Source organism: Indicator indicator, chromosome 28, assembly GCF_027791375.1.
Source record: "Indicator indicator isolate 239-I01 chromosome 28, UM_Iind_1.1, whole genome shotgun sequence".
Taxonomy (NCBI): Eukaryota; Metazoa; Chordata; class Aves; order Piciformes; family Indicatoridae; genus Indicator; species Indicator indicator.
In genome coordinates this window covers 10,123,435-10,139,015 of record NC_072037.1, presented here as the reverse complement: position 1 = coordinate 10,139,015, position 15,581 = coordinate 10,123,435, and the positions used below count along the sequence as shown (strand labels likewise).

The 15,581-nt window shown below is 52.7% G+C and overlaps 1 protein-coding gene, 1 long non-coding RNA gene and 2 other non-coding genes across 4 annotated transcripts; 3 read left to right on the top strand and 1 right to left on the bottom strand.

The window, feature by feature from the left end:
• The first annotated feature begins 678 nt into the window (after positions 1-678).
• Positions 679-5,056, top strand: LOC128976300 (uncharacterized). Its single transcript, XR_008489368.1, has 4 exons — positions 679-719; positions 1,545-1,593; positions 2,714-2,764; positions 4,731-5,056. It is a non-coding gene; the product is annotated as an uncharacterized LOC128976300 (long non-coding RNA).
• Positions 888-1,020, top strand: LOC128976405 (small nucleolar RNA SNORA17). The gene has a single exon (XR_008489372.1). It is a non-coding gene; the product is annotated as a small nucleolar RNA SNORA17 (small nucleolar RNA).
• On the top strand, positions 1,634-1,770 carry LOC128976406 (small nucleolar RNA SNORA17). Its single transcript, XR_008489373.1, has one exon. It is a non-coding gene; the product is annotated as a small nucleolar RNA SNORA17 (small nucleolar RNA).
• A 2,678-nt stretch (positions 5,057-7,734) lies between the features above and the next one.
• DIPK1B (divergent protein kinase domain 1B) lies at positions 7,735-14,051 on the bottom strand. Its single transcript, XM_054393513.1, has 5 exons — positions 13,989-14,051; positions 11,116-11,250; positions 9,445-9,552; positions 9,093-9,269; positions 7,735-8,547 (listed from the first exon to the last, which is right to left on the bottom strand). Exons 1-5 carry the CDS (start codon positions 14,049-14,051, stop codon positions 7,735-7,737), a joined length of 1,296 nt encoding a protein of 431 aa, XP_054249488.1.
• Positions 14,052-15,581: the final 1,530 nt, after the last annotated feature.

The following is a 15,581-nucleotide window of genomic DNA, read 5'->3' as shown; positions in this document are numbered from 1 at the left end:
GCCCTGCTGACGGCTGCTGGGTGGCGGCGGCGGCGGCGGCCGGTTCCGTTTCTCCTCTTTCGCCCTGTCGTTGAACAAGGGAAGGCTGCGGCGTGAGGACGTGGCTGCGGACCGACAGCGACCCCTATGCTGAGAGAGGAGGAGAAAGGTGTGAGTGCAGGTGCGGGGGGTTGCTGTGTCCAGCTGGCTGTGAGGGGCTGGTCTTTGCTGAGCTGGGTGAGCCCCAGGGAAGTTGGAATTTAGTCCCTAGGTCTCCCTCGGGTCTGCCTCCTCACCTTGTCTGGGCTCCCTGGCTTCACACGGGACAAAACGCATCAGCCACGTGGCTGGGTACCGCAGGAAGGGGACCCGCAACGGCCCCGAGTGCCCTCCAGGTTCTGCCCTGTCCAGTGTAGATCCGGAATAGTCTAAACTAGGTGTGGGAATGCATTAAAATAAAGGTAACTAAGGCAAGGGAAAGTGTTTTGCGAGAAGGAGGGGAGAAAAATGGGAAGCTGCCGCCTTTTAAGGTTGTTTTGACTAAAGTGAATCTCTTAAGCAATTTGATTTAATATTTTAAAATGCTTTAATCTGGTTTTCTGGGAAGTGGTGCAGTTCACAAAACTATGCAGTCGAATGGACACTTAAATGCATTCTTCTAACTCTTCATTTGTCTTTCCTCAGCCTGGCAGAGGGCAGGAGTTGATGTGCAAAGGATGTGGGGTCTTGAGAAATGAGAGGTAAGTGATGCTTAACGCAGAGGTCTTCTTGCTAACTCTCAGCCTTATTGCACATCGAGCGGCTTTGTAGTGCTGCTTCCTGGGTAGGTGATAGAATCTTGTTCTTGCAGGTACCTGCAGTTAGCACCTTTTTCACTCTCTTGTGGGCTGTTAGGGTTTGTTTTTCGTCCTGCCACTGGCGTTGCAAAGGTGGCTGCTGTGGCATCTTTGTGTCATTAGGTGGCAGAGAGAGACAGGCTATGTTCTACGCTCGGTTGTTCAGAACCCCGTGAGCACTCAGAGTGATTGATAGCCTGACATCCTTTATAAATAGACTGATTCGTAGGGGGCTCTTCCTATTTATTTTTTTTTAATAGCTTTCTTTGGTTTTCTAATTGCCTTAAGTGCTGCATGGACTGGAACAGAGAGGTTCCCTGTTCGGCTTTCCTAATAACTTAGAGCTTTCTACTCATTTCACCTTGTAAATGGTAGGATCCTGTTGATACCTAAGTTTGTGTTTCAGGAGATTAAGTTGATCTGCCTGAAGCCATGAGGCAACTTGGTGACATCACTGGGAGCATGTCCTGGGAGTCTTCTGCTTGAAGCCCTGACCCTGTTCCTATCTGGAAGTAAAGGCATCCCTGTGCTGTGCATTTATTTAGCTCTGTTTTTACTGGGCCTTGCAAGTCTGTCTTGCCAGTGAAACAATAACCTCATGACCAGGCTTTGAAGCATGTCTTAAGCATTTATAGGTCATTGTTGGACTCTTCAGGTGTTTTCCAACCAGGCAATTCTATGATTTTATACAATAAATGCTATCTGTATTGTTTTCCACTTATTTTTCAGAAGAGGCTGTGTAGCGTGGCAGACCCAGGAGGCTTCTCCAAGACCTGAGGTGAGCAGCAGTGGACTCTGGTTCCCCTATTGAGTAGCTCCCTGCCCCATCGTGTTGCAGACGTGGCTGTTGTGCCTTGTTTTGTGTCATTAGGTGGCAGAGAGCAAAAGGCTGTGTCATTCTTTGCTAATGCTCTGGAACTTGTGAGCACGTGGGAATGATGAGCAGCCTGACAATTATTTCTTCCTGTTTCTTTTTCCTTTAATGTTAATCTTAGATCATGAAGGATGAACAGCTGTGGAGGGACAGAGTGAGTCCTTCGCTGGCAGAGAGCCACTCTCTTCTTGAATTCCTTGTTTATGTGACAGAGAGGAGCTGATTTTTCTGCCATGTTCAAGGTTTTAGAAGTAAAACTAATGTTTTGCTACCATGTGATGATGAAAGCTCATTCAGGTTTCTTTCATCTTTTATTTGTAATGAGGAATCACACATTGCACTATTCTTCATCCTAATGCTCCTGAGGCCTTGGGGAGATTTGTTGTCCTGACATGTTACTATCATTAGGGGTGGGAGATGAAAGGGTTTCCTGTGTTTGAAACATGTAACTCTCAGAGGTCAACAACCTGACATTGTTTCCATGTGGGCCTCTTCTCTCCAGGGAATCAGGGGAAGGTGGAGTAGAATTCCTGTGAAAAGCAGTTAAAATGATGCCAATTTTAACTGCACCAGAGCAAGGTCCTTCCTTTTATTTGCAAGGACAGCTAGAAGTGACAGCTCTGTTCTTGAATTCTATTTTTATCTTCAGCAATTCTTTATGGGCTGCAAGATGTCTCTGCCTGCTGTCTGAAAAAGCAGCTTTTGAGTTTTGCAGGGGATGACATGATGTAGATACCAAGAATCCCACCTGGGAGTGGAGGAGACAACTGAAGGTTGTTTCCAAAATATTGACATATTCTAGAAGCAGTTGGGTGTGGAGAAAATTGCACCAACTTCCCAACACCAATAAAACATTCAGCTAAGATCTGGACCTCAAGGGTGCTGAGGAAGTTTTTACCAGAGGGTACAATCAGCAGCCTTCTGAAATGTGATTTTTGGAGAGGAGGGGAAATAAAATAAACCCAAACACTTCTTCCTCCTCTATAAAAAAGCCAAACTGAAAGCTTTTTTTTCTTTTTTACAGCTGCTTTTAAGAACAAGACTGAGGTTGAGAACTTGTCTTCAGATGCTGAAGGTGAGTGTTGGATCATTTATTGGAAACAAGCTAAACCTCAGGGTGTTACCAAGACAGGGGGTGGGGCTGTGGATTGGTACATCTGGTCCTGACTCAGAGGACAGTGACAAATAAAAAAGGGGGTGAGGGGGAGATTGCTCTTAGTGTACACTTGCAAAAAAAAAAAAAAAGAACTTAAAATTTTCAGTCTTTATTCTTTTTTTGCTGACAAACCAATGCCCAGGTGGAGTGCTTTCAGCTTCCTCTATTTTGCTCATGGATTAGGTTTGCAAATGATTCTTCGGTGCTCTTCTGATTAACATTTTAATTTCACTTCCTCAAAGGGCTTTTCTCAGTTCCCAAAGTGTATCCTTTGAAGGGCAGCTGTCAGGCAGAACAAGACACTTTGGAGAGCTCACACTTCTGTGTTACCAAAACAGGCTCTGATACTGCTGCAGTCTGGCACAAAGTGCTGCTGAAAGTACTTTTTATTTGTGTCACAGATGTGCAAGATGATGAGATTGTGTCTTGGGCACAGTGAAGAAAGAGATAAAAAGATGGATTTAAGCAATCCAAGTGAAAGTTTAATGCTAAAACACTCGAAGCCTTTTTAAAGTCCTTTCAAACTGCTTTCAGACAGTGCAGCAGTGAATTGTTGCTCAAGATCAAGCTCCCTTGTGCATCATCTTCTAGCAGACAAAAAACAAAAATACAATTGATCTCAATTTGACTTTTGTAGTGAATTTCTGCTTTTTGTGTGCTAGTGTGATGGCAGAGAACTTGACCTCCAAAGGCAGTGAGCTGCTAAAGAGCTCAGATACCAATCTATCCTCTTTTGTGGGTGATCTGGTGCCAATGCCATTAAAACAAGTGGTGAGAGAGGCTCTGGCTACACATTGATAGCTTTGTGAAACTCTAAGAGGCTTTGCAGACAAAATCTGGCAGTGCTAAATGGTGGAAAATGTCCTCATTAAATGAGCATTATGAGGGCCAAAGGTGCCATTAACCAAGCAGGGAGCTGCTGGCTGCAAAATGAGCCATTTAATTGGGAGAAGTCAGTGCAGAGCAGCAGTGGCTTTGGGAAGAGAATGCTAATAGGGTTGTTGGGGTGTGGGTATGCAAAGAGGTATGCCTTGAGCTGGGACTTCTTTGCATTTCCTGACTTGTGTTAACCCAAACATTCACATTGTGGATTTTTGCACCAGACTTTACCCACATTAAGGGTCCTCTTCTGGTAGTGAGTGCCTGTTGGGTCTCCTTAGAATTTGGCTGTGTGAGGCATGGAGAGCTGTTGGCATTTCCCTGATAGCTGCTAAGCAGCTTCTCAAGGCTGTGAGTGTCTCTTTACTGACAGAATTCCCTGGCTCTCAGCTGTGGAAGAAATTAATACTCTGTATTAAAGTGGTTTTCAGATAAGTTAAAGGCATCTTTCTGCACATTAACTTCACCATTTAGACCTGGTCAATGTCATCTGAGCTGGAATTAGCCCAGCTTTTCTTTCTCTGCACTATTAATAGCTTGGCTCTGCACTGAGGCTGGCAAACTCACCTTGGATTTTTTGAGAGTCTGAGATGGAGCAAGCTCCAGGTATTGTTCTGTTCAGACTCACCACAGTGCTCTCTGCCTGGCCAAAAGACTTCTCCCAAACCATTCTGATCTTAGTGGCAAAGAGCTTCTCCTAAATTAATTTTAATTAGTGCCATTTGCCTTCTGCCACTACTTTGGGTCCTGATCCCCTCAACCTCATTTTCTCCAGACTAAACACCCTCAGTTCCCTCAGCTGCTCCCCACCAGACCTGTTCTTCAGACCCTTCACCAGCTTCCTTGCCCTTTGGACACAACAAGCTGCAGCACCTTAGCTCAGATCCTGCTTCCCAGTGAACAGCAGGAGCCTGGGTTGGTGCTGTGGATTAATTAGCTGCTTTTTGCTAACTTCACTGCCTGTATTTGAAGCTGTCTAAACATCCTGGGCCTTTTCTGTTTGCAGATCTTGGTTGGAGATGTAGAAGCTCTGTCAAACCTGGCTGCAGCAACAGGAATGGTGGCAGCTTCTGAAGATCTGTAGATGGTGGACAAAGCCTACTGCAGCCAGTCCAAGTGCCTGTGATGCTGCTTGATGTTTCCTTCAACCTCTGTACCCTCATGTCTCTTTCAAAACCTTTTTATGTGTCCCTGTCAGAGACATGAGCTGTCCCCTCACCCTTCTCCCAGTCACCTCAGCTCAGACACTTTACACAGCCATATTCTAAAGGGTTGCTGTAAAGAAAACTGGTACTGAAAGATGGTTAAGAAAGTTTAAAACCCCAACCTAAATAAAGATGCCACCTCTAACAAGTCTGAAATGATTGTTGTGTCCATTTTTTAACCAGTTTAGGATTTAAGACTTCATGGCTACGAGAACTGGGGTAGGTTTTTCCTTTTAACACTGAATGGCAGATGTTTTGTTGCTCCCCTCCATCCCCCTGTGGCACAAATCTACCCTAGCATCTGCTGGGGTCAGGCTCAGTTGCTCAGTGTTCTGCCTTTTCCTCATTTTTTTCCAGCTAATGTGGGAAATCTGGAGAAGGCATGAGTGTAAAATCTCTTTGCCTTGAGTCATTCTCTCCCATATTGCAGTGGAGCTTGTAAACCATGAGCACGTGGCTGCAAACAGTTGTCCTTTTGTTAGTGGTGAACAAAAGTTGGGTGTTTTGGGGGTGAGTAATTCCTGGGAGTGTCCCCTGCTCTTTTGGGGTGTGCAATTTGTAATGTGGGCATGTGGCAGTCCTTGGCTGGTCTTCACTTCAATAAAGCTGGCTCTGGCTGCAGTATGGGCTTGTCTCAAACTTCATCTTAAATGGCAGTTTCCTTAAGCACTGAGGATAATGTGGGGCATCAAGGAACACGGTGGTTCCCTAGGTGTCCACCTCCTCCTCTGGCTAATGCTACTTTTGGGGAAGGAAGCAGAGGGAGTGAAGGGTGGAAATGCCACTTTCTGGATCAAATTTACTGGTGGAGTTCAAACATGCAGAGAAGGGTGAAAAATGGCTTTCCTGCAGAACTGCAGAGAGGATTGGGCATGGCTGTTAGGTTCCTTTTCTTCTACTAGCAGAAGAAAATTAATTTGTCAGTGGAGCTGGTTGCCATGGGGATGAAGGACAATAGCTGGGGTGGCTGCGTGGGGCCTCTTTACCCAATTCCAGTCCTCCAAACGCTCCCACCTGCACCAGCACCCACCAGGGCATGCCTGGAGGTGGGACTTTGGCTGCCTTCAGAGTATCTGTCCAGAATTATTGGTGGCTCCAAGGTGCTGAGAACTTGCCACCACCCTTCAGACACAAACCTCCCAAGCACTCAACCTTACTGTGGATGAGTTACGAGGTGAAGCCAACTCCTCTGTGGGAAGCCAGCGACGCTGCTGCCTGCTAGATTTAGAGCACTGTTGACACTGAAACATCTCCTCCATAAATACCAGTGAGAGGTAATGATGATCCTATGGAACTAATAGAAGGAAATACCGGTCCAAAGGGCTCATAAATTCCCAGCCATGACACTACCCATTGCCACCAGAGGTTCCACATGCTGTCAGATAAATTTTTATCCTCAGTGATTGTACCTCAAGACAGATTCCACTCAGCCATTGCTGGATTGTGCTGGGGACAGGACATGCTCAGGGTGGTTTCCATGACTCTTCCTCCCTACCTGTAGCCTTAAAAGGTTCCTACAAACTGAGTGTTTAAAAGGAACAGGGCATAGTTGGAGACATGGTAGAACTGCCATAGCCAAATCAATATTGCTGAAAGCTTGCCTGGAAAGTCATTTTAGTGATGAGTGAAACATGAGGTTATTGTGGTATTCCTCTTGAACCTCTCCAGTGCAAGCCCAGCTGTGTTTTAGGGGAATTAAACCAAGAGGTTGGCTTAGACCTGCTTGAATATTGCGGGCAGTAACTCAGAGATCACAAATGGTAGGGGTTGGATGGGAACTCAAGATCGAGCCCAACATCCCTGCCAGAGCAGGATCACCTGGGGCAGGTCACACAGGAACATGGCCAGCCAGGCCTTGAAAACATCCAGAGATGGAGACTCCACCACCTCTCTGGGCAGCCTGCTCCAGTAATGAAGTTCCTTCTGTTTAGATGGAGCTTGCTATGTCCAAGTTAATGCCCTGTCACTGGGGACCACTGAGCAGAGACTGGCCCCACTGAGAAGAGACTGGCCCCACAGAGCACACACATTAACCCATCAGGGTGGATCGTGTTTAGCTCTTTTCCTTTAAGCTATTTTTGGCCTTGGATGCTTCCAAAGCTGACACAAATGAGAGGGAATGGCCTCTGCTGCCAACTGCAGACTGTGGGCAGGAGCCTCACACAGCATCACTAGGGGTCAGGCATTTAGGAATGGAAGAACTGCCAGGATGCTCCACTGTGGAAAAGACAGCTTAGCTGCCTGCTAAACCACAGCTGGAGCTGGTGGTGGGGGTGACTCAGACACTTAAGGAGAGATTTGTGAATAGGGGACTCTGCCTTTTCCTTCCCATTTCTATCACAAGCAAGCTGGCACTCGATGAGCTGCAGTTTGACTGCTGCTGTCCTGGTGCGCTTCACGTAAAAGCTGTTTATTTACATCAGAGACCCTCATCAGAAGGAGATGTGACAGGTACAGCATGAATGAGTCATCCTCATCGCTCTGCACTGCCTTCCTTGCTCATCAGCCAACAGTTCCATGTGGCCAGCTGGGCTCCACTTCCTTAGCACCTCCAGCTCATCTTCCTCCCCCGCGCCCGCTCAGCCCAGCTCCAGCCGACTGCCTCGATGATCCTGCTGGGCAGTGGAAGTCATGAAGCTTGGATTGCCATGAAAGAGAAGGGGCTGCAGCTATGCTGAGCTCCCTGTGTGGGGCAGAGGATGGAGAACCAGGCCTTCAGCCCTTGGACTTCATGCCAAAAAAAATGCAGCTTTTAAACCCCAGGGCCATGCTTCCCCACCCTACCCCCCACTCCCCCGGGGGTCATTAAGAATATTTGGTGTTCGAAATCTTTTTCCAGAGCAAGGTCTTGAGGTTGTTGAGCACGAGGGAGTGGTGCACCTCCATCTGGCTGGCCAGGCCACTGAGGGTCATGCAAGTTCGGAGCTGTTTCTGCAGGTCTTCTTTCAGCTCCAGTGGTGCTCCATACAGCAAGTAGTCCTGCAGCAAGCCGCAGACCTTCGCCAGGTTGGGCTGCACCACGTCGCCCTTGCACTGCTTCAGGAGTTTGTCACAGGAGGCCGTGCAGTCCTTCCCGTAGGTGCAGTCCCCGTTCTGCTCACAGTGACGGCCCTTGAGGAAACCTCTGATTGTCATCTCCGTGGCCACCTTCCTCAAGTTGACCATTTTGAAGTCGTATTTGTCGTTGTAGCCCACGTTCTTCAGGCTGCCCTCACAGATGTAGAAGTTTCCGTAGGTCCCATGGAAGATCTCCTCCACGAACTCCAGGAGGCCGATGGCGATCTTCGCCCGCCGGGGCCACGCTGGGGCGAACCACTGGTGGATGACTTGGTGGACCACTGAAGGCAGCATTGACTGGAGGAAGGGAGGGACATCCACTCCGTAGAGCGAGGTGTGGGGGATCTTCTCAGTGACGTAGAGGTCCCCACAGTGCCCCAGCAGCTTGGGAGTGTGCTCCTTCTCGTGCAAGGAGAGCATGAGGAGGAACTCGTTGAGCTGAAGTAGTGCCCAGATGGATTTGGCCTCTGCTAAAGACACTTTCCCATCCCGGTTCACATCTGCCATGGTGATGATGCGGCTCACCAAGGCTGCAAGAGATGGCTGATCTCCCAGGTTGGACTGCAAACAGAACAGGAAGTGGCATCAGACTCTTGTAGATCTCTGCATTTGGGCTTCATGGCACAAATCTCAACCTGGGAAGTGAAGAACTGAGCTTGGGAGAGGAGGAAACAGCTACCCTGCTCCAGCAAATCCAAGTGAGTATGGCTGGATGGATTCAGCTCCAGCAGAACTTTATCAGCTCTAGACCCTGGTGGGAACAGGCTTTTGAGAGCGAAGGCCAGGCAGCAATTCTGTCCTAGCACTGCAGTGAGGTAACTGCTGCAGCACTGTCAGGGCCTCCTGTGGGCTCATGAAGAAGCTTTGCCACCCACAGCAATGGTACAGAAGGTCCAGGGTCACTGGAATTGCTGTGTGAGCTTGCAGAACTCTCTCAGCTAACCCAGTACTTGCTCTGCAGAATATCTAAGGAGCACCTAGCAGCTGATGGGTGGGGGCATGGGCCAGAAGAGCTCTTAATTAAGGGGAAGGAAAGACACAATTAGCCTTTCCAGCTCTGTGGCATTACAGACCCACAAAATCCCAGAGGAACCCTCTGCACTGACCTTCAGGAAGTTGAGGAGCATCTCCTTGAACTCATCCATTGAGGTCCCTCGTGTCGGCTTGTCAAAGAGGACCATGTCCCTCCTGGGCACAGAGTCTGGATGGTGGTCTGCCTTCAGGGCTTCTTCGATGCTGCATTTGATGATCACCTCCCTCCCCCTCCAGAGCCCACTGTAGACCTACAGCAAAGGGGAGGGGATGTGGCTGTGAAGGGGGAAAGCCACAGCCAGTGCAGAGAACTGGTTTCTGGCTTGGTTCAGGACAGGTGCCAGGGATGGGGTGAGGAGCAGGTGTGCGGGGGGCTGGAGGAGGACACCCCACCCAGGGGTTTCCTTGCTGGGCCAGAGACCTTACCTGCTGGGTGGGAGAGGAGGAGAGGCAGTGCTGGAAGATAAGGCTGCGCTCCTCACACAGGTCTTTGCATGTGGAGCCAGAAATGATTCCTTTCTTGTACTGGTCACACTGGGGAGAGGAAGGCAGAGAGAGGAGCTCAACATGGGCAGCTCCTTGTTCACCTGAAGAAGCCTGATGGAGGCCTTGTAGTCCCCACTTCCCTTGAGGAGTTGTAGTGCCAGTTGCTTGGATTCCAACCCCTTCTAACACCACCAGCTCCCCACTCTCTCTCTTCCAATGAAATCCTAGACCAAAAATCTTGCCTGCTCTCAAACCCAAAGATTTCTACTGGCCCTGGAGGAAGGATTTTCACAGGGGAGATAGAGGGAGAGAAGCATGTAGGCTGAGAGGGGAGCAGCTCTGGGCAGAGCCCTTTGGGGTGACTTGGGCAAGGTGGGGCTGGGCTGGCCAGGATCCCCCTGTGCTGCCGGAGGAACCTTAGGGGAGCTGCCAGGGCTGGAGGAGAGTGCAGCATGGCGCTGGGTGAGGATGAGGATGCAGAAGCTCAGGCTGCTCTGCAGAGCAGCAGCCCCTGCTGTGAAATGAGCTGGCCCCGGTCCAAGCAGCGGTGGGGACAGGGACGGGCGGTGGCTCGGCTCCACAAGCCAGGCAGCTCGATCAGAAGCTGGAGGCATCTCTGGGCAGGAAAGGCTGCAGCTCCGCAGCTTCTCAGCAAAAGCACAACAGCCTCAGGGCTGGAAACGGGAGCTGCAGATATTCACTGCCTCTTTTCCCCCTTTATTTTCCCTCGACACGGATGGGAATTAACCCTTGGACCTGCTCACAGGGGACACGGCCGGAGACGGCATCCTAAGCCCCGAGCTCAGAGCAGGAATTAGTGGCCGAGCCCCCGTGGTCAGAGTCATGCAGAAAATCAAATTAAACGATCGGCGCTGTTGTTATGGCAATTCCTCCCTCTCTTCTCTGCTGAAGGATGGATGAACGAGGCGCCAGCAGCCAGAGCCTGGCGTCCCCTTCCTCTCCTGGGCTGGGCAAGAGCTCTGCTCCCCTGCCAGGGGGCACACACAGCAGTTCCAGGGGCGTTCTGCTTGGTTGCTGGCCCCAGGGATGCTGCAGGGAGCAGCCTGCACCCCACTGCAAACCCCAGGCAGGGGGAAAATGCACCAAAGCAAGCTCCCACGAGGGGCCTGCTCTTTGTGCAGGCTGCTACTTTGTTTAGGGCACACCACCAGTTACAGAGAGGTACCCCCAGACTGTCTGCTCCCCTTTATTCTCTGGTTCTGCAGAGCTCAGGGAGGCTGGGGTGATGCTCTGCCTGCCTGCAGATCCTGCTCTGACATTGCAACTTCATCTCCACAGACATTAATCTGCCCACGTCTGCCCGGCCTGCCCTGGCCTGCTTCCCTCTGACATCTCATTAAATTTTTTCCCAGTCACCCTGTGGCAGGATAAGGTCACATCTCCCGCTCCCAGCTCCATGTGATGCCACAGAAGCAGCTGCCAGGAGGGCTCCTCGGCCCAGCTTCTGTGCAGGATGCTGCCCTGGCAGTGCCTGCCCAGCTGCAAAGCACCACACAGAGACTGGGGAGGTAGGAATGGGGCTCCTCACTCACACCAGCACCCCTGACTGGGAGCAGTGTGTGTCTGCAGGGGCTGCTGGCCCCCACTCACGATTATCATCCGGCAGACGTGGCCACGGCAGAGCTCAGAGTAGGATGAGTAGTGCATGTATGCCACCCAGCTGCCCACGAAGATGCCCAGCCACACCACCAGCAGGTATTTCACCTTGATGCCCGGCAGGCGACTCTGGAAGGAAAAGAAAACACTGGTGAAGGCTGGGGCTCTGCACAGGTCAGCAGCGGGTGGGCAAGGCCAGCTCCTTCTCCCCAAACCAACCTGAGCATTGGTGCAACCTTCAGCCTTTTTTAGATATAGCCACCAGCATATTATGCAACTCCTGCTGCAAGTAGGTCACTTAAAGTTCCCTAAAAGCAGGGAGATTACAGCACTGGGCTGTGAGGAGCTGGTTGCCACACATCCCTGTGCTCAGGAGATGCAGCCACGTATGCCCACTCTCCTGCCAGCACTCTCCTGCCAAGCCTGAGGTTCACCAGCAGGGCTGTGAGAGGCTTTGATCCTGCTTGGGGAGACCCTTTCTGGCAGACCCCTCTTGCAGATCCCCATGGACACAGGACGCTGCTGCTGCCAGCGTGGGAGCGGGCGAGTAACAAACCTGGCAGTGCAGGGCTAGCACTCCCTGCAAGCAGCTCAGAGCCTCCCAGCATGATTTTCTTTTCCTGGCTTCATCTCTTGCTCTCTGTCCTGCTAAGAGCAGCACTGATGCCATCAGGCCTCCCCACAGTGGAGGTGGTTTACCTGACTCGTGTGGCACAGCACAGCTCCCCGGTGACTCCTGAAGGCAGGGAATTAATCTTTGTATCAAACACCCCATTCCCTCCAGATCCTATAGATAATTCCTCCCTCATGCCAGGCCAAGAGAGCCCTTGGCCAGTGGCCACCTCCAGACCCTCCTCTCTCCTTGCACTGGATCAGCCAGTGAGCCCACAGCCTGCTGCTGGATCCCAGTGGCTGTCCCACCATTGTGACCTGCCAGGGATCCAGGCTTGGGTCTTGTAGCCCAAAACCTCTCCCAATACTGCCCCACAGCAGGAAGCAGAGATGGTGGAGCCTCCTGCCCTCCTGCTTGTCCCAGCCCTGACCAATGAGCTTTGCAGGGGTGGGCAGGTAAGGGTGACAGCAGGCAGGTCTGCCTGGTAGTCATGGTATTCTGCATGTCAGTTGGAAATGCAGAGTGGCCACGATGCCCAGTTTGCCCATCAAGCAAGGGCACTGCTAATTAGTGCCTGTTGAAGAGAACCCAGCCACAGGGAGGACTTGGCAAAGACAAAGGATGGGTGGCTGCTCCTGAGAGCCACAGCCACAGACCAGCTCATGTCCCTGAGGTCAGACACACACCACACAGACCTCAGTGCAGCAGTCCCCACACAGCCTGGCCAGTGGTGAGTACATGATCCACCCCTGCCCTTAGCAAAGGGGCTTCTTCCATGGATTTCCCACTAGGGACACGTCTTGGCACGCCAAAACCCTGCAATGGCCAAAATATCTCTTTTTGCTTATTCAGAGCTAGAATCCATCACACTCCTGGAACAGGAGGTGGGGGTCAGGACTGCGACCTGACACAAGAATCCAGTACTGAGTTCTCACCTCATCATCCCCTACATGGTGGAAAGAAACAGGAGGTGGGGGATGCATTGCTACAAGAGGATCCCCTGGGAGTATTCTGGATTCGTAACTGGTGCTAAGGTTTCCTCCAGGGGCTCAGCCTCAATGCACAGGGGCACATCACCTGTGCCAAAGGGTGTCACCCCTTCACCCATGCGAGGCTTAGGGTGACTCTGGAGGACCTGGAAGTGAGTTTGGTCCAGACCTGACTTCAAAGGCAAAATGGATGCAGCATCACAAAGTCCTGCTCCATCCCCACTGCTCCCTGCAGCACCCTGGGAAAACAGGGAGTTGTTTCATGATGAGTCCCAGTAGTGGGGACTGTGTCAGGGCTGGTGTGCTCCCAGAGGTGGCCTGGCATGGCTGTCACCTCCCTCCCATGGGGGATCCACACGTGTGAGTCCAGCACAAGGGCTACCCCCAGCTCCCACCCACCCTCACTCTGCACCCAGTTTCGCCCCCACTGCCAGACCCAGTCCCCAGCCCCTGCCCATCACCGTGGCTCCTCACAACTGCTTCTCAAGCCTTTTGTCTTGGGAGAAGACAGCAGCCTAAGGTCCATCTCCCCTGGGAATGGAGCAGCACCCAGCCAGTCCTCAGCTGTCCTGGAGACCTACAGATGCTCTTAACACTCCCCTCGGCCATGCAGCCCTCCCTGTACCCGGCAAGCCCAGGGCTTTGTCCCAGCTTTGACCCCACCTCCTGCCAGCATCCCATGCCTGACAGATATCCCCTTCCGTGTCCCCTCCAGCGGGATAACCTCTCTGGTCCAGGACCTTCACCAGAAGCTGGGTGTCTCATCCCATGGCTGCAGGGAAAACACCCAGGCCAGCACCCTGGTTCCAGTCATAGAACCCCAGAGCACTGAGATAAGTCCCCAGTCCCCTCGACAGCTCAGGGATGGGAAGATAGGGGGAAAAGGAAACAGAAAAGAAAGAGAGGGAAGGATCCATCCCTGCCGCTGCAGCGGCTCCTTCGCTCCCCGGTGCGGGCTGGCGGAGGGTTGGGCTGCCCGGATGCTCCACGGTCGGTGAGGCTCCCCCAGCACCGGTTATGCAACGGTCTGCGGCTCCCGGTGCCGACCCGGGTCCCTCCGGTGCTGCTTCAGGTCCCCGATGCCGGTCCACGGCCCCCGAGCCCCTTGCACCGGTCGGTGTGGGGACCGCGGCGGAGCATCCCTTTGTGCACGGCTGGTGCCAGGATGCAGGGACGGGCACCACCGAGCCCGGCTCGCCACGCATCACCCCTCCTTCCCCGGCTCCGGACCATCCCTCCGAGCCCCGGTGCATCGCCCCCGGTACCTGCAGGCCCTTGGAGAGGGGGCAGAACAGGACCAGATGCACCAGCCGCCGGATCCTCCGCATGCTGCGGGCACCCCGCGGCCGCGGGCCTCAGGCTCCGGGGGGCATGGCCGGGACTCCCCCCCCCTGCCTCGCCGCCGGGGACGGGGGTGGGGGCAACCGGGATGGAGGCCGAGTCGCTCCGCCGCAGCTCCCGGCACGGCTCCGCCCGGCTCGGCTCTTCCCGGCTCGTCTTGGCTCCGCCCGACTCGGCTCGGCTCCGCCCGGCTCCTCCCAGCATGGCAAAGCACGGCTCGGCTCGGCCCGGCACGGCTGCGCCCCGAAGCATCAGCACCTCGCCACCCACCCCACTGGCCCCGAGGTGCTGCGTGGGTGGAAGCCACTCTGGGTTAAGCAGACCTCGAGATCCCATCCGAGGTCCCACCCCAAAGCCTGGGGGTTCCACCCCTCCAAGCATCCCACTCCCCGAGCACCCCAACCCTCTCCAGGCATCCTACCTCCAGGTTCAGCAGGAGGCCCATACAGGAGCTGGCAGGTGGCAGCTTCAATCACAGACTGGTTTGGGCTGGAACCTTTCAAGCTCATCCAGTCCACCCCCCCTGCAGTCAGCAGGGACACCTGCAACCAGAGCAGGTTGCTCAGAGCCCCAACCAACCTGACCTGGAATGGTTCCAGGGATGGGGGCATCCACCGCCTCTCTGGGCAGCCTGGGCCAGGGTCTCTCCACCCTAAGTGTCAAACATTTCTTCCTCTTGTCTAGTCTGAGGCTCACTCTTTTGGTTTAAAGCCATCACCCCTTGTCCCATCATTACAACCCCTCATGAAGAGTCCCTCCCCACTTCTCAGCTCCCTTAAGTACTGAGAGGCCACCAAAAGGTCCCCCTGGAGCCTTCTCTTCTCCAAGCTGAACAACCCCAGCTCTCTCTGCCTGTCCTCACAACAGAGGGCTTCCAGCCCTTGCATCATTGTTGTGGTCTCCTCTGGGCCTGCTCCAACAGGTCCCTGTCTCTCCTGTGATGAGGACTCCAGAGCAGGACACAGCACCTCTCACAGTGCTGCTGACCCTAGCAGAGAATGGTTCCTGGAGATGCTCAACCCCCTGAGCACAGCATGCACAGCAGCTCAGGTTTTATTTAAACCAGTTTTGGGTGTCAGCCTGGAAGAGCTACCCCAGGTCTGCAAACTGGGGGCAGAATTTCCCCCTCAGGGCTGAGATCAGCCATGGCTGCTGCTTACCTCAACCTCAAAGCCCAGCAGCAGCTCCTGTGCTCCCTGTTTCCATTGCTCTGGGAAGGGAAACCTCAAGGCAAGAGAGTGGCTGCCGTGTGTCAGGCAGGGAGCACACAGGCCAGGGACAGCCTCTAGTCCAGGGAGGTTGCAGTATATGGAGGTGAGCTACAGCAAGGAGGAAAGAAAAGCAAAAATGATGGGAAATGGTCTGGGAGGGTCAGTCATAAGGTCAGTGTTAAGGTCATCCCTCACTCACTGTTAGTCAATGTTCAGTTTATTCATTTGTCCCCTTTCCAGGGTTCAGATTGCTTCCTTAGAGTTGAATCTGGACCAAAATGACCTTTGAAACCAAGGTGCTCACTT